The sequence below is a fragment of the Cynocephalus volans genome, chromosome 10 (assembly GCF_027409185.1).
Source record: "Cynocephalus volans isolate mCynVol1 chromosome 10, mCynVol1.pri, whole genome shotgun sequence".
Taxonomy (NCBI): domain Eukaryota; kingdom Metazoa; phylum Chordata; class Mammalia; order Dermoptera; family Cynocephalidae; genus Cynocephalus; species Cynocephalus volans.
The window spans coordinates 113,073,318-113,095,071 of NC_084469.1; the positions used below are offsets into that span (position 1 = coordinate 113,073,318).

The window sequence follows — 21,754 nt, forward strand, 5'->3', positions numbered from 1 at the left end:
CCACCCCGTCCACAACCATCTGCTCACTGAACATTCACTGAGCATCCTGAGATGTGCCACGTACAGGGGACACCGCTAGGGACAGATGCCTTACCTCCCTTGCCTGCCCCTCATTGCAGGGAGTCGATTTCTGCCCTGGGCAGAACGTCTCGGGAGTCACGACTCACACCCAGAAAGAGCACACGAAGCTGCCTCTGATTTTCCACCTGGGACGAGACCCGGGGGAGAGGTTCCCCCTCAGGTGAGTCGGGCACAGGGGCCTTTGAGCTGCTGAGAAAATGCTGACCATACACAACCAGATGCAAGCCCTGAGCCCGGGCCCTCCGTTTTATTTTCAAATAATTATTTTTCTTTCTTTCTTTCTTTCTTTCTTTTTTTTTTTTTTTTTTGTCTTTTTCGTGACCGGTACTCAGCCAGTGAGCGCACCGGCCATTCCTATGTAGGATCCAAACCTGCAGCGGGAGCGTCGCTGCGCGCTCCCAGCGCCGCACTCTACCAAGTGTGCCACGGGGTGGGCCCCTTTCTTTTTTTTTTTAAAGATGACCGGTAAGGGGATCTTAACCCTTGACTTGGTGTTGTCAGCACCACGCTCTCCCAAGTGAGCCATGGGCTGGCCCTAAAATAATTATTTTTCTAATTGCAGCAGGAACGTGTGCTTATGATGAAATCTTGGAAGATGCATAGGCACAGGGGAAGTGATGGGGCCCCTGCACCCCACATGCTAGGGCTGGGCTCTCGTCACTTCCTGCGTGTGGTGGCCTGCCCTTCCTTCTGGGGGCTCTCCCCCCTCACCAGTGATCTCCCCAGTTCTGCCCCTTCCAGACTCCAGTCCATCTGGCTCCAGTGATGTGTCCCCTACTCTGAGCTACTATCTAGGGTGGCCAAGGGCAGAGGGTGAGGGGTCCAGGCACAGGGTATATCTAGTGGGCTAACCAGCCCTGGGGCCAGCAGGAGGGAGAGGCTGAGGACCTGGTGGGGAAGTGGGTCCCCCTGAGAGCCCAGGTCCTGGGAGCGGAGCGGCTTCAGACCTGAGCACCATCGCGGCCAAGGCTGGGGCTGGGGGCTGCCTGCTGGTCTCTTCTGAGCCAGGGTCCTGGGCTCTGGAGCCTCTGCACCTGTGTTTGATCCATCTCCACCATAAATGTTTGGCCCTGGCAAGTCAGGTGGCCACTCAGAGGACCTGCCCCAGGGTGTACACATGAGCACTCCACCATGCCATCAGACCAGCAAACTAAGGGGACAGCAGAGAGCCACCAACCCAGTCCCCAAAGTCCAGCTGCCTAGACTGTACTTGACTCACAGAGGAGACTGGAGCCTGCACTGTCGCTGGTGGCTTTCAGGGACCCCCACCCTGAACCTCCACTTACCACACGAGGCTCGAAGGTCACAGCCACCAAGGAACGGGTGATCCTGGCTCTTTCACCAAACCCAGATCCCCACTGGCCATTCCTCAGGAGTAACAGAGAACCCAACAGTCGACTAAAGCCCCCCCCCCAGGCTCCTTTTTCTTCCTTCCAAAGCTATTCTCTCGCCAGGCTCGGGCCACTTGGAAGCTTCTCCCGTTCTCCCCAGTAGGACAAGCAGGTGCCCAATTCCTGCACGTGCCCACAGGGGCATGTCTGGTTGTCCCCAGCATTCCTGCCCCATTGAGTTGATCCTGGGGAGACTGAGGCCTTCAGGGGAGTGGCCAAGCAGAGGTGAAGCCAAGCCTGGCCGAGAATAGCACGGGGCCTTCTGCACAGGCTACTGCCAGCACTGGGACAGGCTTGATTTGAGTGGGACTGCACACAGGACGAGAGGGCACAAAGCCCTGGAAAGGTCCACCCTGCAGCTCCGGCGCCCTTGAGGGGATGACCACCTTTCCCCTGGGCTGTGATGCCAGGCTCTGTGCCCTTGGTGTGGGTGAGGCTCCTGGATACAGGGACCACTGAGCACTTCCTCGTTGCATCTCCTGTTCTGCTTGAGCTCCATCCGGCTCAGAAGCCCAGGACAGTGACTGGGGGATGGGATCATGGAGATGGTGTTGTGGATGGAACAGAAGCCCCAGCCATGCCTGCCAGGTCCCTCACAACATGGCCTCACTGGAGACAGAGTCTTTGCAGATATAATTAAGGTGAGGTTGGAGATGATTTTGGTGGGCCCCATATCCAGTGACAGATGCCCTAAGCCCAGAGCAAAGAGGAGACACAGACACACAGGAGAAGTTTACATGAGGATCAGGCAGAGGTTGGAGCTGGAAGAGGCAGGAAGGAGCCACCCCTAGAGCCTGCTGCTGACACCTTGACCTTGGAGTTCTGCCTCCAGAACTGTGAGAGGATGTGTGTCTGTTGTAAGCCCCCCAGCGTGTGGTGATTTGTTGCAGCAGCCCAGGACACTCACACAGACAGAAGCGGGAGCTCACAGCCCAGGTGGCATGCTCAGTGGTCAGCACACACCACAGGCAGTCTGGAGCTAAGGGCCACGGTGGAACTGGAGGATTGAACCAGGTTGGCTGGGAGGAAGCAAGCTGAGAGCCCCCCCAAGGGACGTCACCTTGTAGCTACTGAAGACCCGGCAGCTCTGGAGGGGACTACAGGAGCAGATCCCAGGCCTCAATTACACAAAAGGAGCTGCCTGGCCACACCTGTGCCCACAACACCCAGCAGGCTGATTGGCCCTTGGGGACCATGCAGAGATTAAAGTGTCACCTACCCCAGGGATGGCCCTGCTGCACCCCCTCGAGTTCCAGCATGGTTTGCATACACAGGGATTTCCTCTGGGTGACATGTGAGGGACACAAAGTCCTCTCAGCAGCCACAGAGCCCCTGCCTTCCAGATGCCTCATGCCTCATGGCTAGAAAGTGTGCAATTATTGAAAGCAAGCCCTGGGGCAGTTGGCACAGCTTCCCTGGAGGTGGCTGTGGGGAGAGAGTGGCCAGCAAGTCACTGGGAACCAGTCCCCGAGGTCAGAGGCTGTGACGTGGCCTCATTGACCATGTGCCACTTCTCAGACATAAATACCTGGGTTGCTTAGTGAAGAGCCTCTCTAGAGGAGGTGAAAGCCACAGGCGCAGCGTGGCTCTCACAGCCTCCAGCAGCGCTGGGGAGGCCGCGCTTCTGGCTGGGCTGGTCAAGGCAGAGGCTGGACCAGCTGTACTTGGCTGTAGAATCCACATGGCTTGTGCATGCAGCCCAAGCTAGGGAAGCCCCAGCGCGGGAGCTGCTTCTGCTTCCCGGTCTGGTAGAATCCGGGGCCGAGGAACTGGGCTCCAAGAATCCCAGCTCTCTTCACAGGAGGCTGCTGGGCTTGAACAGGCGCTGGCACCATCAGAGAGGGGCTGGCCCCGGCACAGGGTGGGAGCCTGGCCATGGCCCCCTGTAAGGGTCCATCCCCTGGTCTACAGGATGGTCTGGGTGTCCCCAGCAGTGAGGGGCAAACGACATTGTGCAGCACATGCTGATGGGCTTGGGGGCGGTCCTGACCTGGGGGTACACCAGCCCTTGGAAATGGACCCAATGGGCCACCCTGAGACCTGAGGAGGCACCGCAGCACCAAGCTCCTGTGGGCCACATGCGGGCCAGCCTGGGAAGCTCACCCTGGCTGGTGCCTGCAGAAATGCCCTGGGTGTCCACAGCACGCTGCCAAGTGTCATGCCGTGTTGTGGGCCGCAGTTTGTTTCTCCCTGGCCACTGAGGGGCCCCAACCGCACAGACATGCCGCGGGTGTACGTGGACACCCCTCAGCCCCTCCGGCACCCACCCTTCTGAGCGGCCACCAGCAGCCTGCCCAGGTGTGCCTGTTTTGCATCCTGCCAGCTGTGTGTTGCCTCGTGGTTTTTCTTTGTGTTCTGTGATGACAAATGTAGTTGAGCATCTTCATGTGCTCCGTGGTGATTTTAGAAATGACTTTAGAAGGTAAAACGATTGTGCCATGGTATCACAGCAGCACCACACCACACCGCCACACGGCATCGCCGGGCCAGCCTCAGGGTGCATCTGGCCGTCACAACGTCCCTGGGGAAAGTGCGACTGCTCTGTTGAGACTAGAGCTGTGCCAGCACTGGTTCCTCATTTCCCAGAGTTCGGCAGGGGAGATAGTGCTTTGTAATGAAACAGGTGCATGTCATATTTGCAGATGTCTTAAGCGGTCCTTAAGAGTGCTGTGGAGGTCCTCACAGAGAGGCCCCAGCCTCCCACCCATGCCTCCAAGGTCCTGGTTACAGGCAGGTCACCCCATGGGGAGGGAGCAGGGCACAGCTGTGCCCTCCCTGCCCATGAGTCTGAGGACACAAGAGCGCCTGTGGTGTGAGCTGCCTGACCAAGGGAGGCTGGGGTCGGCAGGGGGAGCCCATGTCCCCACTGACCATGGTCCCCGGCCTATGAGACTCCAGCAGCCACTGTGACCAGCCCAGAGCCTCAGCCTTTCCAGGCCTCTCCCCCCACTGTCCCCACCGCCCATGCCCCTCCCCCTCCGCATCTTAGAGTGTCTATGGGCCCTGGGAGCCAGTCAGCCCCAGACCCCACAGTAATCTGGTGCCTTCTCGTCTCTAGCTTCACCAGCGCCGAGTACCAAGATGCCCTTCGCAGGGTCACCCCAGTCATCCAGCAGCACCAAGAGACCTTGGTCCCTGGACAGCCCCAGCTCAACGTGTGCAACCGGGCAGTCATGGTGAGTGAGTGCCCACGCCAGGCCCCAGAGAGCCTCAGCCAGCACAGGAGGGCCCTGTTTCCAGTGTGCTGTGGGTGTTCTTGTCCCGGAGTGTCACCCACATCCCCCACATAAAGCCATTTAGCAGCGCGGTGTGTTCTGGAGTCGAGTGCATAGGCCCCACCAAGGCTGCTCCTTCCCACAGATGCCCAGAAGGGCGAGGATGGGCCCCTCAGCCCCCTGCACGTACAGGAGGAGCCAGAACCCCCCAAAGACCAGAGGACACCGACCCAGGGCAGTGCCAGGGGAGTGGGACAGGCCCTGGCTGCACGGGCCTCTTGCCACTGAGTCCTGCAGGTGTCTCTGCCCCTTGCAGCTCCCAGCCCAGCGTCCACTGAGGTGCAGAACTGGGGGCTTGAGAGGCACAGGGCGCCCCCGGCTCACAACTCCCATGGGGTCACTTCTCTTTCCTGACATGGGGGCCCCACCAGGACTTCTGCACCCCAGGCTCTGCAGGCGCCAGGGCAGGGAAGACTGGGCCGGAACATGGCATTCTCTGTGAGCCGCAGCCCCCGCGCCCGCCTGGAGTGGCTCCCCTGTGCTTTTCTCATGCCAGGCCAGCCCAGGGCTCACAAGCCTTCTTGGGGATGTCCACATCGGGCTCTGACACTGCTCACAGTGGCCCTGAGAGCAGCTGCAACCCAACAAGACAAGGCTGTGTTCATGCTCAGTAGAAAAAAGCCCCATCACACCAGGACCAGAGGAAACACAGCAAGGAGGTGCCTCAGAAGCAAAACTGAGGTCAACGTTTAAGCCAAGAAGGATTCCGTGTCCTCCTCCTCCAGCCGTAGCCACAGGAGTCAGGGCCACACAAGTGAGGCGTGGGTGACCAGCCATCCTGGGCACAAGGCCTGGCCCAGGGGCACCCCCTTCCAGCACAGCACCATGGGTCCCAGCAGGGAAAGGCCTTGACCCCGTGGGGAACCCGCAGCTGCCAGGTTCTTCAGGCACGATGTGCTTGTGTGGCCCACACTCTGCTCGAGAGACGACAGTGCCTCTCTGGCACCCCACAGCCAGCAGAATGCAGCAGGCAGAGCCTCGCCTATGTCCCAGCCCCCTGCGCCTCTGCTCACCCCGCCGCACGTGCTTCCCGCAGCCCATAGACCTGTCCCGCCAGAGATCCCAGGGCTACTCCAGGAAAGGCACTGTGGGGTGGTTAAGATGTTGTGACACCCGGACTCTTCTGCATATGAGAGAAGAGACCTGGCTTAGGGTCCAGTTCCAGGGTCAGACCAAATTGCAGCTGTGGGTGCCTGCTTTGTGCCCTGCTGTGAGGAGCTGGCTTTGAGGGCCCACAGCTTCCTTGAAAGCCACGAACATGGAGCTCGGCAGGTGGACTTATGCCTGGGAGGGAAGTCATAGTGATAGTGCAGGGCACACACTGAGGTGCAGTGGGAAAACGTCGGTGGGCTCTTAGGGGCATGTTCCGAGCAGTGAAGGATCAGAGGGGACAGCCGCCCTGCCTGCTGTCCCTGCAGCTGGTGCCTTGAGTTTCACCACAGGAAGACATTCGAGGCCTGCCCTCAGAGGCACGCTGGGTAGCTGGGGTTCCAGCCTCCAGGCTCAGGGCGGTAGAGCAGGAGGGTCCCTGTCTCAGAACCACGAGGCCTCTTAGGCAGAAGGGCACAGGCCTGTCCCTCTGGCCAGTGCTGGGAGGGAGGCGGGCAGCACATGGCCAGGGTGTTGCCACCGCCATCTCCTGGGCACCAGGGAACTGCCACAGCCACTGGCCCATGCCCCTCCCACTGCCCCCTCCTCCAGTCCCCCGCACTCAGCTCTGCTCCCTGAATCTCCAGGCCAGCCCAAGGTGAGGGCTCAGTGATGTCTTCTCTGGGCCTTGTGACACCTGGGCAGCCCGTAAGAAACACAGACCCCCCCACCCCCATCCCCAAGTGCTGACTCCCAGGCCAGGCCCAGAACCTGCAGTCCGCACATGCCCAGTGGCTCCTCTGCTGTCCTTCAGAGGCTGGGAACAGTGTCCTCATCCAAACCCAACGCACACACCAGCAGCCAGCACCCACATGACGGGAGGCAGGGACACTAACACTGGTGCCCCCTGCCCTCCAGGGCAGGAGAGTGTCCTTAGCACTCTGCTTCAGCAATCCCCAGACTCTAAAGTCCGTGCAGGGGAAGTTGGGTGGGGACACAGCAAGGCCATGCCACACTTCCTTTCAGCCGAGAGGCTCCTCTTAAGGGCAGGAGTCTCCCTTTCTGTTGCCAGGAAAAATGCGCTCACACAGCAAGTCCGTGCTCTGAAGTCCAAACCTGCACAAGCAATCCACGCTGCACTAAAACGAGCAGCTGCTTTAGAGAACCGCTCCCCCTGGAGAAAGGTGTCCTGAAGAACCCTCTTGGTTGGCCTTTCTGGGAGGACTGCTTTGCTTTTCTAAGGTGGCAGGGTCTGTGGAGACCCTTGGCCAATTTCCCCCACTTGGAAACATTGCCAGGGCGAGAGGGCAGTTATCAGATGTTCCCCTGCCCCGTGGCCACCACACCATCCCAACCCCAGTTCTTAGCCACTCCCCTCACTTCACAGCTGAGGGGCCAGTGGGGAAGTCCTGTCTTCTACATCCTGAGGCATTTACCTGGACCAAGTGGTGGCGAAGGTGGTTTCCACACTGCAGCCAGTTGGGTTGGAGGTGGGAAGTCACAGGTCTGGGCAGGGGCAAGCATCTAGAAACTGCACTGTTGCGGAGTCCAGAAGTGCCTGAAATAATCGCATGTTTTTTCCTTGAATTCTCATTTTCCAGAACTGGGCACCCCCGGGCTGTGAAAAGTTAGGGAAGTGTCTGAAACCCCCAGAGTCTATCCCTGAGAAGTGCTCCTGGCCCCACTAGCACCTGCTTGGACCCAGGCCAGGCCTGGAATCTCCAACTGGCCCTGCAAGTGCCTGAGGGTAGGACATTCTGGCCTCAGAGCTCCCGTGTTGGAAGAGTCCCAACTGCCTTCTGCCCTGCAGACAGTGCCAGCAGCCAGCAGCAGGACCTGCAAGGCTACACCTGCCCAAGACCTGACCCTGGAGTCCACTCCCCAGTCCTCCTTGCCTGCTGCCCTAGGTCCATGGCCCACAGGTCCCAGGACACCCTGCCTGTCTTGCCTCCCCAGCTGGCTGTGAAGGTGCAGGTGCTGTAGCTCTGGCCACCTCCTGCTGGCCTTGTCCAGGGCCCAGTGCTCCATCCTGGGCTATTCCCAGGTTTACTTCAGCCCCAGTGCTGAAAGCCACGGTGCCACATTGAGGCCTCAGTGCTGCGCACAGGGGCTCCCGTCCCCTCTCGCAGCACCACCCTTCCCATACCTTCCTGGCTCCCTGGGGCACCCCTGCTCTTTCTGCATCACCCCACTGCTGGGCTGTGAATGGGGAGGGGATGGAGCAGGGGAGAGGCAGGAGGCCACCCTGACCGGATCCAGCACCCACATGTGCTTTCTGTGCAAGGGGCATGACTAATGTCAGCATCCTCGGTTTCCCACCTTCCTTAGGATCTAGAGCCCAGGCCCCGGCTTTTCAGGCCCCTGACCCTGGCACACTGTGAGGCCGTGTCTGTGCCGCACCTGCCTCTTGTCCTGTCTCCCCCCTACCCCCCCGCATCACCCACTGGCCAAACATGAGGCTGAGCCCCATGGCCTCACCCTGGAAGTCAGAGGAGCCCCAGCAACATTCCCCCCCCCCCCCCGGGGGGTGCATCTGTGCAGTGATTGTCAAGCCAAAGCAGAATTATTGTAAAAGCAGGGAAATTATGAAAAAAAAGAGTCTTGGAATAAAAGAAACTGAAGCATTTAGCTTTATTGTCTTGTTTTTTTGTCGATGGGTAAGGGGATCTTAACCTCTGACTTGGTGTTGTCAGCACCGCACTCTCCCAAGTGAGCCACGGCCGGCCCTTGTCTTGGTTTTTTGAAGACGAGATTGTTTGGGGGAAGTTGGGCCTCAGGCACCCGCCTTGGGTATCCATCCTCTCTGCTGGGGGCTAGAGACCCAGCTCCTCCCCACCCCCGCTAGCGGGACCTGGGGGCCAAACCACCTCGACAGGCAGAACGAGGGCCTGCGCGCTTACAGGTGGGCCTCCCGGCCCGGCCAAGCATTCCAGCCCGAGGCTTCTTCCCACCGCAGGGCCCTGCACCCTGCTCGGAACCCCCTTCCTCGGCTCTCTCCAGGACGGCGGAGGCCGCGCTCGCGTGGTGCTGGGCCAGCCCCAAGCCGCCTACGGTCACAGGGGCGGCCCCGGGGCACGCCCCGCCCCCGCCGCGCACGGCCCGCCCCGCTGCCCAGCCCAGCCCGGGCCCCTCCCACGCGGCCATGGCGGAGAGTGAGCTGCAGCTGGTGGCACGACGGATCCGCAGCTTTCCGGACTTCCCCATCCCGGGCGTGCTGTTCAGGTGCGAGCGCGACCCTGGGCCCCGCCTTGGGGGCGCTCCGGGCTCGTGACCCGCCGCCCCCGGGGGTCACGAGGCCTGTCCTTTTGTGCCCAGGGACATCTCGCCCCTCCTGAAGGACCCTGACTCCTTCCGCGCCTCCATCCGCCTGCTGGCGCGCCACCTACAGCAGGCCCACGGGGACGGCATCGACTACATCGCAGGCGAGTGGCCGCAGGGTCGTGCTTGGGGTTGCCCTTAACGGATGGACCTGCCCCCTTCCCTTGCAGCCCCCTTGGGTGGCCCTGACAGGGGCTGCTCCCGGGTGGAGGCCACCTCCACGTTCCAAGTCCCCATCCCGGTTCAAGCCTGGCCAGCCCGGAATGAGCTTCCCCAGAGCCTCTCAGGAGTGTCCGACCAGAATCCCCGGGGCCACGCACCCTCTTGTTCTCCTGCTGCAGTCTCGTTTTGAGTACCTGCTGTGTACCAGGCCTGCTGTGTTTTCCTGGCGCTGGGGCTCTGGGGACTCCCTTAGATTGCTTCGTGCCCACTGAGCGTTGAGATGCAGCAGCCATGCCCCATGCACCAGACGGAGGGAGGCTTGGAGGCCTTAGGAAGAGCTCCAAGGAGGTGGTGATGGGCGAGCAGGGTCACCTGGTGGGTCTTGTCTCTGCTCTGAACCTTCCATGGCTCGCTGCCCCCCAGGGAAGCACCAGCACTGCGGGGGGGCCCCCCTCACTTCCTGCGGGAAGTGCTCCCTGACCACACCCCAAGTGTCCCTGTGGCCTCAAGAGATGGCCAGTACTGGGCCACTGCCCCCCTGTGGACAAGACACTCCAGGACAGGCACTGCCTTTGAAGAATGACTCCAAGCTGGTCTGCTGAGCATGTCATGTTACTACCAGCCTGGTACAGATGGGCTGCTGAGCTTTGGAAAGAGATCAGGTGACTTCCCCAAGGCCACACAGCTGGGAAGCAGTCCTACAGGATCGACTGTGGTCTGCATCCCTGACCTCCTGCACTCAGCAGCTCTTGCACAAGGCAGTGCCTGTTAAACACTTCCTGAGTGGATGGATGTCATTGGCCTTTTAGCTGGTGCCTCTTGTCACTGGTGTGGCTACTTGTCACTGTCCAGCCCTGGCCCGTGGTGACCTCCATGCGTCTGTGCTACTCAGCTGTTGCCAACACCTTGGCTCTTCCCCCAACAGGCCTAGACTCCCGAGGCTTCCTGTTTGGCCCCTCCCTGGCCCAGGAGCTGGGCCTGGGCTGCGTGCTCATCCGAAAACGTGGAAAGCTTCCAGGCCCCACCGTGTCTGCCTCCTATGCACTCGAATACGGGAAAGTGAGTGGGCTGGGAGTGGCGGGGTTGGGGGGCAGAGAGAGGCAGGGCCAGGCCACTGCTGCCAGTGTCCCTTAGTTCCCAAAAGGAGTCTGGGAGCCCAGGTCCATGGTAGAGCAAAATGGAACGGAGCTGTTGTGGTCACAGTAGACGTGGTAGTGGTCACAGTAGACGTGGGAGCTGAGTTGAGACGCTAAGCCAGGGTCACACAGTAAGGTGGGGTTGGAGCCAGGGCCCTTTTGTCAGCTCCCAGTCTCTGTACATGGAGGCTGTTTTCTGTTGGAGACATGGGGACCACGTGCCTGTTTCCTGTCCACAGGCTGAGCTGGAGATCCAGAGAGACGCCCTGGAGCCAGGGCAGAAGGTGGTCATCGTGGACGATCTGCTGGCCACTGGTGGTGAGGGTCTCCCCCATACAGACAGCTAAGGCTCCAAGATGGCCCAGCCTGGCCCTGGGGTGGGAGAGCACACCTCACCCCCCATGAAGTGAGGTGGGGCCAGGAAAGAGCCTCATTGCCAAGCCAACCACATTCTCCCCCCATGCCATACCCTCCTCAGGAACTATGCGCGCAGCCTGTGAGCTGCTGGGCCAGCTGCAGGCTGAGGTTCTGGAATGCGTGAGCCTGGTGGAGCTGACCTCACTGAAGGGCAGAGAGAAGCTGGCCCCCGTGCCCTTCTTCTCTCTCTTGCAGTACGAGTGACCCAGATGCCCACCCCTCCCCAGCCCAACATCTTCAACTGCAGGAGAGGGAACTTTCAGCCTCTGGTGGCTGAAGTGACCTGTGCTGGCCACCAGGGGCCAGTGGCTGCCCACACAAAAATTTTATCCATTCATTTCTTTGAGTGATTCCAGTGCCCACAGGTCTTGCTGGAAGTGCCAAAAAGTGTTCAAGTCTGGGGCTGATGGCCTGGAGCAGAGCCAAACGAGGCCATAGCAGGTCCAGCTCCAAATACTGCAAATGAGAACACAAGTAAACAGCTTTGCTATATGCTGTCTCCTGTCCTCCTGTTGGATCTCCAGCCTGAGTGGCAGGGATGCCCCAGGACCCTAGTACCAGACCCAGACCTTGCTGAGCCTTGGCCTTCTCACTGTGAGACAGGCTGGTGGCAGCACACAGGCTTGGGCAGGGCTTGTTTGTGGTTCACACCTCCTGCCAGGAGCCTTGACTCCCACTCAGGCCTGCAAGCTGTGAGCCCCATTTTACAGGGGAGTAAACAGGCCCAGGAGGGTGATGAAGAGCTCATAAGCAGGAAGTCACAACTGCAAGGCACGTGCTACCTGAGTTGGTTTCCCATTGCTGCTGTGATAAATTCCTGCAAACTTAGTGGTTCAGGCACAACTTTATTATCTCAGTTCTAGAATCCCAAGTACTAAAACCAGTGTCAGCACACTGGCTCCTTCAGGAGGCTCTGGAAGCATCTCATCTCCAGCTTTTGGGGGCTGCCTGCATCCCTTGGCAGGGTGACTTCTTCAAATCTGATCCTCACCTGCTAGGAAGGACCCTGTGACATTGGGCCCATCTAATGATCCAGGATAGTCTCCCCACCTCAAAATCCTTAACTTAAATCACAAAGCCCCCCTTTGCCACGTGGCTCACAGTAAAGGTTCCATGATTAGGACATGGATGTCGTGTGGCTAACCACCTATGCAACCCTGCACTGGCAGCAAGGTCCCTGCCTGACAGCAGCAAAGACAGAACCACCCACAGAAATCAGTTTAATATGAACACACCGTACATGGGACCCACGGGCAGACCCATGACCCACACCGGCAGGAGACACTCGGGCTGTGCAGTCTGCAGCCCAGCGTCCTGCCTCCGACTCCAGGGGAGTGGGGAAGGGAGGAGCGAGGCGCATCCTGCTTCTATAGGGATAGGACAGGCGGGGGCCAGGCCGGCAAGCTCTGCACCCATCTTGATCCGAGGCTGCCCCAGCGCTCACGGCCCCTCCTCAGCGCGCACCAGGCGGGCCAGCCGGGCTGTGACAACAGCCAGGTCAGCAGCCTTGTCCAGCTTGACGTAGGTGTCGGTGCGGATGCGGTGGAGGCTGAGCCAGTCCGGAAGCAGCTCAGAGAGGAGCACCAGGTGCCTCTCCATCTCCCCTGTGGACAGAGGGGGTGTGAGGCTGGGCCCGGCCCCCACCACAGGGCAGCACACCTGTGACCTCTGCCCAGGCCCCCAGAGCTCTGGGCCTGCTTGCCACCTCATGGTGAGGGCACTATGGCCCCACCAACAGGCCTCCCTCAGGGCCGAGGTGATTCCGAGTCCCAGGCCTGGAGTCCCATCTGTGCCCTCAAGAAGCAAAAGAATGAACCGTCACAGACGGGGAGGCAGGTGGTGACCCTCCAGCCAAGGCCCAACACGAGGACTTGCTGAACACCGTGGAGAAGGGGTCCCAGGCCTGTGAAGCCCCAGGGTGGGTGGTGCCCTGCCGCTGAGGGACCAGGACCCCCGAGTGCTCAGAGTTTGGTGACTGGAGGCCTGGGTGGGAGTGGACCAATCACACAGGGCCTCAGACCACTGAGGAGTCAGGATTCTGTTCTGAGCACAGCGGGGAAGCAGGCCAAGTGGGTGAAGGGAAGCCACAGGGAAGCCCCCTCAGGACGCAGCGGGAGCTGAGGGGCCAGGCAGGGGCCCGGGAGACTGAAGGGGGGCGCAGTGTGGGGCCATGCACCAGTGCACACAGCAGCCACTCGCTGCACATCGGGTGAACGGAGAAAGTCCATGCAGACACCTGGTCAGGAACACGAAGCAGTGGGCCCCAGCCACGCTGCCCACGCCCTCCCACCCCGACCTACACACACCAGGACTCAGGACGGCACAGCAGCTGGCCACCATTCTGGCACAGGCCACCTCCATGGTGAGCGCCGGCTTGCGCTCAGACACGAAGACGCAGCGCAGCACGCGGGCCAGCTCGGGCAGCCGCTGCAGCTGCTGCAGCCGGCGCTCCTGCTCTGGGCGCCGCGTCATCTGTGCCAGCTGCTTCTGCGCCTCCTTCACCCGGATCTGCAGAGGGTGTGGGAGGCGGGTCAGCAGGCAGCAGGTCACCATGCCCCCCCACACACACCAATCAATGTGGACTGACCCGCTCCAGTAGGGCCTGGGACACCCCCTTGAGGGCACTGGGAGAGGGAGTGGGCGGAGTGGCCGGTGGTGTGGCTGGCAGTGCCTGGCTGGGGGACCCGGGGCTGCTGGGCTCGGCAGAGTGCAGGGCCAGCTGACTCAAGGCTTTCTGCATCTGCAGTGGGGAGAAGTCAGAGGGGAGAGGTCATGAGAAGCAACATGCACCCCCCCAGCCAGAGAAGGCCCCTCACTCTGCCTATACTCTCTGCCCAAGAGTCCCCCATGTCTCTCCAGCATGTCAGGCCGTCTGTGCTTGCCAACTTGGGGTCCTGGTGTATAGCCTGCCCTCCCCAGGGGCAGCCCCTATGTAGGGAAGGTGGCAGCAGGACGCGTCCTCCACCTCTCTGGTCCCTACAACCAAGGATGAAGCCAGATGAGATGTCAGGTACCCCTAAGAAGGCCTCCGGCCCCTATATCCACCACGGGGGTCAGGCTGGCTCTGCCCCATCCCAGGACAAGAGAAGCTGAGTCAGAGACCCGCCAGTCTCACCCTGGGCGACATGAGGCTGCGGGCATGGGCCAGCACCTCCTGGGCGGTGGCAAGCTTCTCCATGGTGGGTGGCTGGGGCAGCTCAGCGGGTTCGATGTCAGGCACCTCATCCACGTTGAAGTGTGGGTGCCAGCGTGTAAGCTGGTCCTCAGGCACTGCCATGGGAGGGTTCAGGGAGGCCAGGAAGGCCTGTGGGAGAAGGGGGGGTGGGGTCCCACCAGGTGAGTCTGGGCACATCTGAGAAACGGGCAGGCTGCACGTAAGGGTCGGGCAAGTGCTGTCTGGTTCACGTTCCATCTGGTCAACCTTGACTAAGTCACTTAACCTCTCTGTGCCGCAGGAGCTCAGCCAGGAAAGATAAAGCACCTTGCCTGGCACATACTCAGCACTTACTAAACACCACTGAGAGCCTGTTTGGGGTCTTAGGCTGCAGCTGAGGTCACCAGCTCCTCAGCTCAGGGAGACCCAGCCCAGTTTTGTGCCTACTACAGCCGGGTGTTAACAAGCACAGAGTGGGCCCCTCCCCACTGCATGAGACAGCATGGTGAATGGTTAAGAGAAAAACCTCAGAACTCTGCCACCTCCTGGCTGTCAGCCCACTTAGCTCTGGGTGAGACGAGGATGTGGATGACAGGCACACTTCAAGCTCTGAATGAGGGATTAGTGACAGCACTCAGGCACAGCCTGGCCCAGACACCCAGGAGCACCACCGCATGACAGGGATGACCTAGCTTGGTGGGCCCTCTGGCAGCTGGGCCGCTCACCTTGTGGTGTTCTTTGACTCGCTCCACCAGATTCCGGCTGAAGACCTGCCGGCGCTGCAGGAGACGCGTGGCTGTGAGCTGGGGGACTGCACCTCCAGCCTCTGCAGGGAGAGTCCAGGCCTGAGCCCCTGGACCAGGCCCACCAAGCCCAGCCCCACAACCATGGGTCCCGGACCAGGCCCACCCAGCCACCCAGCCCCACGACCATGAGTCCCGGACCAGGCCCACCCAGCCACCCAGCCCCACGACCATGGGTCCCGGACCAGGCCCCCCCAGCCACCCAGCCCCATGACCATGGGTCCTGGACCAGGCCCACCCAATCACCCAGCCCAGCACCACGACCATGGGTCCCGGACCAGGCCCAGTGCCAAAGCCATACGCCTATCCCAAAAAATGTGTGGTATTACAGATGTAGAAACCGAGGCCCAGCAGCTATGGCGAGGCCCCAGGCCCAGCACACTCACCCTGGTCCAGCAGTGGCTCAATGGTGAGCTGGTAGTCGGACCTCTTCACACCATCCTTGAAAGTGGGGATGTTGCGCTCCTGGCGGAAGTGGTAGGAAGCAGGATACACAGTTTTGATCTGGCCTACGTTCCGCTCCTCAAAGCACCTATGGGAGGGGGATGCTGGGGTCAGGTGCCAGGCCAGGTTGACATCAGACCCCAGGGAAGGCCAAGCCCCAGCCCCCACAGGCCCGCTCACTTGTGCATCAGGTCCTGGACACCCTGCTTGACCTTGGCGAAGGTTGCAGTCTCCGAGCGATTGTGGAGCATGCCCACGATGGTGTCCATGCTGCGGAACATCTCGGCCAGCACCTGGTACTTGTAGGGCAGCACGAGGCCAGGGGGCCCAGGCTGGGCCAGGGCGTGGAAGCGTTGGTAGGCAGGGGCCTTCTCCCCACTGTCAGGGAGGGAGCCAGCCCCATCAGAAGCACCAAGCACACACCTCTCCAGCACCCAACAGCAGACCACTCGGCCAGGGAGACCCCTCAGAGCTCGGTGCTCACACACCTGCTCCGCCATGCCGGCCCCGGGGCTTCCAGGGAAGCTGAACGTCTCCCCAGCCCTAAGAGGCTGCAGTGATACCCAGCCAATGCTCAGTGGCCCCTGGCTGTCAACAGCACTTGAAAGCCGCAGGGCCCACTGAGGCAGGAGTCACTACCCCCTCCCACAGACGGAGACTGAGTGCAGAGCTGGTGAGCAGCAGGCTGGGCCTCGTGCTCTACACCACTGACCACACCAACCATCTCCCTGGAAGCTGCTGCCCCGGGCCCTCTGCCCAGCTCCTGCCCTCCCATGCCTCCCAGGGTGCCTGGTGGCCACCCAGGACTTACCATGGCTTCTCTGGATGTCCCTCAGCCTCTGGCATGCTAGATTCCCCAGCATCCTTCTTCTGGGCACTGGCCCTCAGCACCTGGACCCGTGCCCCCAGCTCCCGTGCCCGCTGCAGGCACAACTTGAGCTCAGCAGTGGTGTCCTTTGAGGGACCGGGAGACACAGAGTACTGTTAGGCCAGCCAGTCATCCCACAGCCACCCCACGCTCTGCCCCTGGTCCAGCCTCTCACCTTGTCCTGCTGGGTTGGCAGGCCAGGCAACTGACCTGCTGAGAGGGGAGCTTTCTTTATCTTCTTGCCCAGAGAAGGGCGGGCTGGGGAGCCAGGGGCAGCTGGAGAACTGGGGCCAGAAACCTGGTTGGAAGAGACCCAAAGGGTGAACACGCGACAAGACCCAGGGGCACCTGGCTCTGCACAGAGGACCTCCAGATTCTCAGTTAACTAGAACGAGCAAGGACTGGGAGCCAGGTTCTCGGCCTCTTTGCTGAAGGCGACCAGTAGGACAGGGTCCAGCTGACCTCGCCTGTTCCTTCTCATAGCCGCTTCAAGGGTGACCTCTCACACAGCCTCATAGATAAGCTGGGATTCACCAGCCAGCTCAGTCAGCCCCTGGCTCAAGTCCTCCGTGGCTTCTCCCCACCTGAGGAGTCAAAGCCCAAGTCCTCACAAACGGTTACAGGGCACTTACAGGGTCCCCCTGATAGGGCCCTGGCCTCCTCTGGACCCATCTCCTCCAGCCACAATTGCCTCCTTGCCAAGCAGGCTAGTCCTCCCCTGGGACCTCAGGTTCCCCTCTGCATCCCACCTCCTGGGCTGTGCCCTCCCGCCAGGAGTCCCACTCCTGCCTGTGCCCCTGCAGCTGCAGCCCAGCAGCGCCTGGCCTGCCTCTCCCTTCCCACCTGTTCTCAATTCCCCCCACCCTCGCTCCCTGGGCCTCAGCTTCCCCAGCCCTTGCCTACACCCTAGCCTCAGTTTCCCTGCGCCCCGCCCCCCTGCCCTGCCTCAGTCTCCCAGTGCCCCGCCCCCCGCGCGGCCTCAGTTTCCCCGCGCTCCGCGCCGCTCACCGCGTCGGCCGGCAGCCGCAGCCTCCTGCGCGCGGGCGGCGCGGCCTCGGGCCCCGGGTCGGCGGGCGGGCGAGCGCGCTTGCGGCGGCTGCTCAGGGCAGGGGCCGGGGCGCCGCGCGCGGACTCGGCGGGGCTCGGCGTACGGCAGGCCGGCTTGGTCCGCGGCAGCGTGGCGCGGGAGCTGGGGCGGCGGTGCGCGAAAAAGTCGGTGACACGGCGCTGCGCCATGGCGGGCGGCGGCGGCGGCGGCAGTGGCGGCAGCAGGCGAAAGGGATGGCGCGCGGTTCCCGCCGATTTTCGCGCCGTGCCCCGGCCCCGCCCCCAACCCCGCCTCGGCCGGCCCAGCAGGCTAGCGCGGGGAGCAGGAAGTGGCCGCGCCGCGCGCATGCGCCGAAGTCGGCGCAGCACTAAGAACCGCGCGCATGCGCCGAGGCGAGCGCTGGTCTGGAGAACCGCGCGCGTGCGCTGAGACGTGCGCAGACCCGGGGGAGCCGCGCCCATGCGCCCAGGTGAGCGCACTCCCGGAGACCGCGCGCACGCGCCGAAGCCAGCGCAGCCCCGGAGACGGCGCGCACGCGGTGCCGAACGAGCCTTCGCGCCGCGGGACTGCAGCCTTCCTCCGCCTGCCGCGGGCGGGAGTGCGGGGTCGACAGCTGCCCCCGCTCGGAGCGCACCGACCCCCCGAAGGGCACGCTCGTCAGAGGGCGAGCTCTGCGGCGTGCAAGTTGCGTCCCTGCCCGGCTGTCACGAAGGAAGAGGAAGAAACAGGCTGTGTGCACGACGCCGGGACTGAAGGAGAGCGCGGGCTCTTGGCACCTGGAGCTCCTGACCCGAGGCGTCGCCGCGCCGGGTGCCCGCCACCAACCCGCCGCACGATGCGCCCCAGGCGGGCGGTGGCCGCCGCGGAGAAGCGCGGTGCGGTCCCAGAAGGGGACGTCCCGGGAACAGTCGGGACGTGGGGAGCATGAATGGTCCCTGTTCAAAAAAAGGAAGATAAAGAACAGAAACGTCCGCTGGGTGATGCCGTTGGCGCTTAAAACCTACAGTGAGAAAGTGGGGTTGGTGGGGACGTTAGTTTCCCATCTGTGTTTAGGGGGTCGGTACCTAGACCCATGTTTTGTAAACAGCTGGTAGCAAATTATTAGTGGGTCAAGAAATCAGTGTCGAGGATTGAGATCAGCATTCTTAAGGCTACATTTCGTTAAAGTTTTGTTTTGGTGTGTGGGCTCTGGGCCACCTGGTAAAATGCATTTCCTAAGTCAAAATAGTAGTTGGGGGTTGGGGGCAGGAATCGACCTTGAAGGAGCATGAGGGAATGTTCTGGGGTAATAGAAATAGTCTATATGGTGACAAGGGTTTGTGTTACACAGGTACATAAATTTACCAAAACCTAAGGGTACATTAACATTTGTGCATTTTACAGTATGAAGATTTACCTCCAATTTAATTATAAAATATTGAACTCTAGTCAATGGCACGCATTCAAAGGTGTTTAGGAGTGACACGTCTGACACTTTGAAATGCATCAAATGAGACAGCCTTGTAACACCATAGTCATAGTTCGGATCACCATACCAGCCAGCCATTTAAAAAAGAAAGATAAAAACAAGTGTAAAATATTAATGATACAGTCTAATGAATAAATATGTGAGTGTTTACTATGAAATTCTTCCCACTTCTCTGTATCTTTGAAATTTTTCAAAATGGAAGGTTTTGAAGCAACGTATTTCTCACTGTGGGTTTTGGACCAGAAAGTTTGAAAGCCTCTAGGACCAGGCAACCTCCAGCGAGACACAGGTAGCCCATAAGCCACCTTTGTGAAAAATAGAAAGAGAGGGCAGCCAGCCATATCAGCGTCCACGGCTGGGTGAGCGTAGCAGGTGGATCTCAGCCCCACTACTGCCTCAGCCAGGGCCCTCGTGCAGGTCTTTTCAGCTATAATAATTCTGTTCTAGTCTAATTAAGTTGGGAAACCTGGCTTTTCTCAAAGGTGACAGAAAGTGATCTAAGGGTCATAGTGGAACTCCAAGTATAAGCATGCTATGCATTAAAGAGGGAAAACTTGTAGATTCTGGAGCTGTAATGGGAACATAAGTTATAGGCACAGCCTCTCCTTAAGAGCAACTTCACTAAGGGGACCCTTGTAAATCTTATGGCTCGTTGTCATTCACAAGTTCAGCAGGGAGCTGTCTCCTCCCCTAGTAACATGGTGGTTCCCCACTCTGTTTTACTTCAGAAAATAAACAGCTGGTCTCAGGCAGAACAGCTGGACATAATCACAAGCAACTGTTCAACATCTAGTTCCATGGCACCCGCTCAGCCCAGTCCCTGCCCTCCACAGTAAGTTGATGGACCGGATGCTGCCAGGAGGCCTCTCTGCAGGGCCCCCAGCATGCTGAGCGGGCTCCAGCAGCACAGACTGCTGCACCAGGGGCCAGAGGCGGGCCCAGCATGTGAAACCACAGAGACCACATCAGGTGGGTTCCCTCCCACCTGGCCACGTGACATGCACACAGCACTGCCAGTGACATCCACCCCAAGGATGGCCCTGGGAGGGAGGTCCGTGAACAGAACTGCCATCATTTTGGCCAGCCCTGGGCACGAGCCTGGAGGCAGAAGCAGGACCCACCAAGCCCTGGGAATGAGCTCTAGGGATGAGCTGAATCCTAGAGGGACAGTTCACAGGAGTCTTGGAGAGTCCAGAACATGAACCTAAGGTGTGTCTGGCCCTGTGTGGGGTGAGGGACCAGGTTTTGGAGTGTTGGGAGTTTGGAAACTTGGGGTACAGCTGACATCCATTTCTCATGACCAGCAAGTAGGAAAGGGGGATGCCTGGCACAGCAGGGGGCCTCAGGACCTGCCTCAGTGTGTGGCCAGTGTCCATCTGGTGGCCCAGTGTCCGACTGTTCAATATTTTTAATGTCATCTGGGGTGACTTTATCCTCGGAGAGTCCTTCTCAGAAGACTGCCTTGCTGACGACAGTGGTAGAGTTCAGGGCCATGTCGGTGCTGTGTGACCCTGCCTCCCGGTCACAGATGACTGGATGAGAGGTGCACAGATGAGCCAATCAGATCTTTTCCTGGGAACAGAGACTCTGGACTTGGAAGTGCTCATCGGCCTCCTCTGGGGGCACAACGCCTTCTACCATATGTGTGGCATGAAGACAGAGCAAATGAGAGACCGTGTGGCCCCAGGGACAGTAGCCAAGCAAAGCAGCTAATTCAGATGGGTTTGAATAGTTTCTGATGTGGTCTCTTGTGAGGCCCAACAGTGCTTCATGATGCCATTGATTTTTATGAAGTAGTCGATTCCTTCCCAAACACTTGCCTCTTTTGTGTAAAGTTCCTCTGAGTGGGTTTTCATTTCTTCCAACCCAAAGAGCCTTGATTAAAGCATGGTCACAAAGGTTGATCCATATGAGGCTTCATTAACAGAAGTGTAGAGTCTAGAATGAGGGAGGTGAAAGCCGTTTTCTGCTCTGTTGGGTCCAGTTTCCACCTGAAGGGTCATGTTGGCTTATAGAAATGCCAAGAGGACATAGCGTGGCTTGAGTGCCTTCGGGGAAGAGAGACCAGACAGCAAGGATCTAGAACCTCGTCTGTTAGCGTTTACCCTGAAGAAACCTGGAGATTGCAATCTGTGCCTTTATTCATCTGATCAACCACATCTACGAGTGCCCACCAGGACCCTGGCTGCTGAGGACCAACTATGCACCTGGTCAAGAACAAGACAGGTGAGATTCTGCTCTCAAGAAGCTCACGCTCTCGGAGAGCGGAGCCAAGACGGTGGCCGAGTCGGAGTACGAGTCTGTGCTGTGTGTGAAGCCGGACGTCAGCACCTACCGGATTCCGCCCTGGGCCTCCAACCATGGTTACAGGGCATCTGACTGGAAATCAGACCGGCCTGATTGGACTGGTCGCCTCCGAATCGCTTCAGAAGGGAAGACTGCCGACATCAAACTCCAGGACAAGGTGTCAGGAGAGCTCTTTGCTCAGGCACCAGTAGAACAATATCCTGGTATTGCTGTGGAGACAGTAACAGATTCCAGCTGCTACTTTGTAATCTGGATCCAGGATGGTACAGGGCATAGTGCTTTCATTGGCATTGGCTTCACAGATCGGGGAGATGCCTTTGACTTTAATGTCTCGTCGCAGGATCACTTCAAGTGGGTGAAGCAGGAATCTGAGAGTTCCAAAGAATCTCAGGAAATGGATACTCGTCCCAAGTTGGATCTGGGCTTCGAGGAAGGACAGATCATCAAGTTGAGTATTGGGAACATTACATCCAAGAAGGGAGGTGCTTCTAAGCCCAGGACTTCAGGGGCTGGGGGCCTAAGCTTACACCCACCCCCACCTGGAGGCAAGGTCACTATACCACCTCTGTCCTCCTCAGTTGCCATCAGCAATCATGTCACACCTCCACCCATTCCAAAATCTAACCATGGAGGTAGTGATGCAGATAACCTTTTAGATTTGGATTCTCCTGCTCCTATCATGACACCAGCACCAGCCCCAATTTCTGCAAGCAATGACTTGCGGGGAGACTTTAGCACTGCATCCAGCAGCTCTGTTCCAAACCAGGCACCACAGCCATCCAACTGGGTCTAG

At 59.8% G+C, this 21,754-nt stretch overlaps 4 protein-coding genes across 4 annotated transcripts in view; 3 read left to right on the plus strand and 1 right to left on the minus strand.

Annotated features, from left to right (window-relative positions):
• Nucleotides 1–8,425, plus strand: part of GALNS (galactosamine (N-acetyl)-6-sulfatase) — a 36,267-nt gene extending 27,842 nt beyond the window's left edge. Inside the window, exons 12-14 of the mRNA XM_063111731.1 lie at nt 120–241; nt 4,531–4,648; nt 7,438–8,425. Of these exons, the coding sequence (XP_062967801.1) occupies nt 120–241; nt 4,531–4,648; nt 7,438–7,524 (327 nt within the window). The 3' untranslated portion in view covers nt 7,525–8,425. The remainder of the gene's footprint in view (nt 1–119; nt 242–4,530; nt 4,649–7,437) is intronic.
• Nucleotides 8,426–8,964: 539 nt separating this feature from the next.
• On the plus strand, nt 8,965–11,353 carry APRT (adenine phosphoribosyltransferase). Its single transcript, XM_063112395.1, has 5 exons — nt 8,965–9,058; nt 9,152–9,258; nt 10,242–10,375; nt 10,692–10,770; nt 10,931–11,353. Exons 1-5 carry the CDS (start codon nt 8,979–8,981, stop codon nt 11,071–11,073), a joined length of 543 nt encoding a protein of 180 aa, XP_062968465.1. The 5' UTR covers nt 8,965–8,978; the 3' UTR covers nt 11,074–11,353.
• Nucleotides 11,354–12,136: 783 nt separating this feature from the next.
• On the minus strand, nt 12,137–17,374 carry CDT1 (chromatin licensing and DNA replication factor 1). Its single transcript, XM_063112590.1, has 10 exons — nt 17,147–17,374; nt 16,314–16,436; nt 16,082–16,224; nt 15,451–15,648; nt 15,213–15,358; nt 14,749–14,849; nt 13,985–14,173; nt 13,457–13,609; nt 13,176–13,377; nt 12,137–12,473 (listed from the first exon to the last, which is right to left on the minus strand). The coding sequence occupies exons 1-10, from the start codon at nt 17,372–17,374 to the stop codon at nt 12,310–12,312; spliced, it is 1,647 nt and encodes a 548-aa protein (XP_062968660.1). The 3' UTR covers nt 12,137–12,309.
• Nucleotides 17,375–17,568: 194 nt separating this feature from the next.
• On the plus strand, nt 17,569–21,754 carry LOC134387691 (adaptin ear-binding coat-associated protein 1-like). Its single transcript, XM_063110089.1, has 3 exons — nt 17,569–18,061; nt 20,183–20,346; nt 20,903–21,754. The coding sequence occupies exons 1-3, from the start codon at nt 17,569–17,571 to the stop codon at nt 21,752–21,754; spliced, it is 1,509 nt and encodes a 502-aa protein (XP_062966159.1).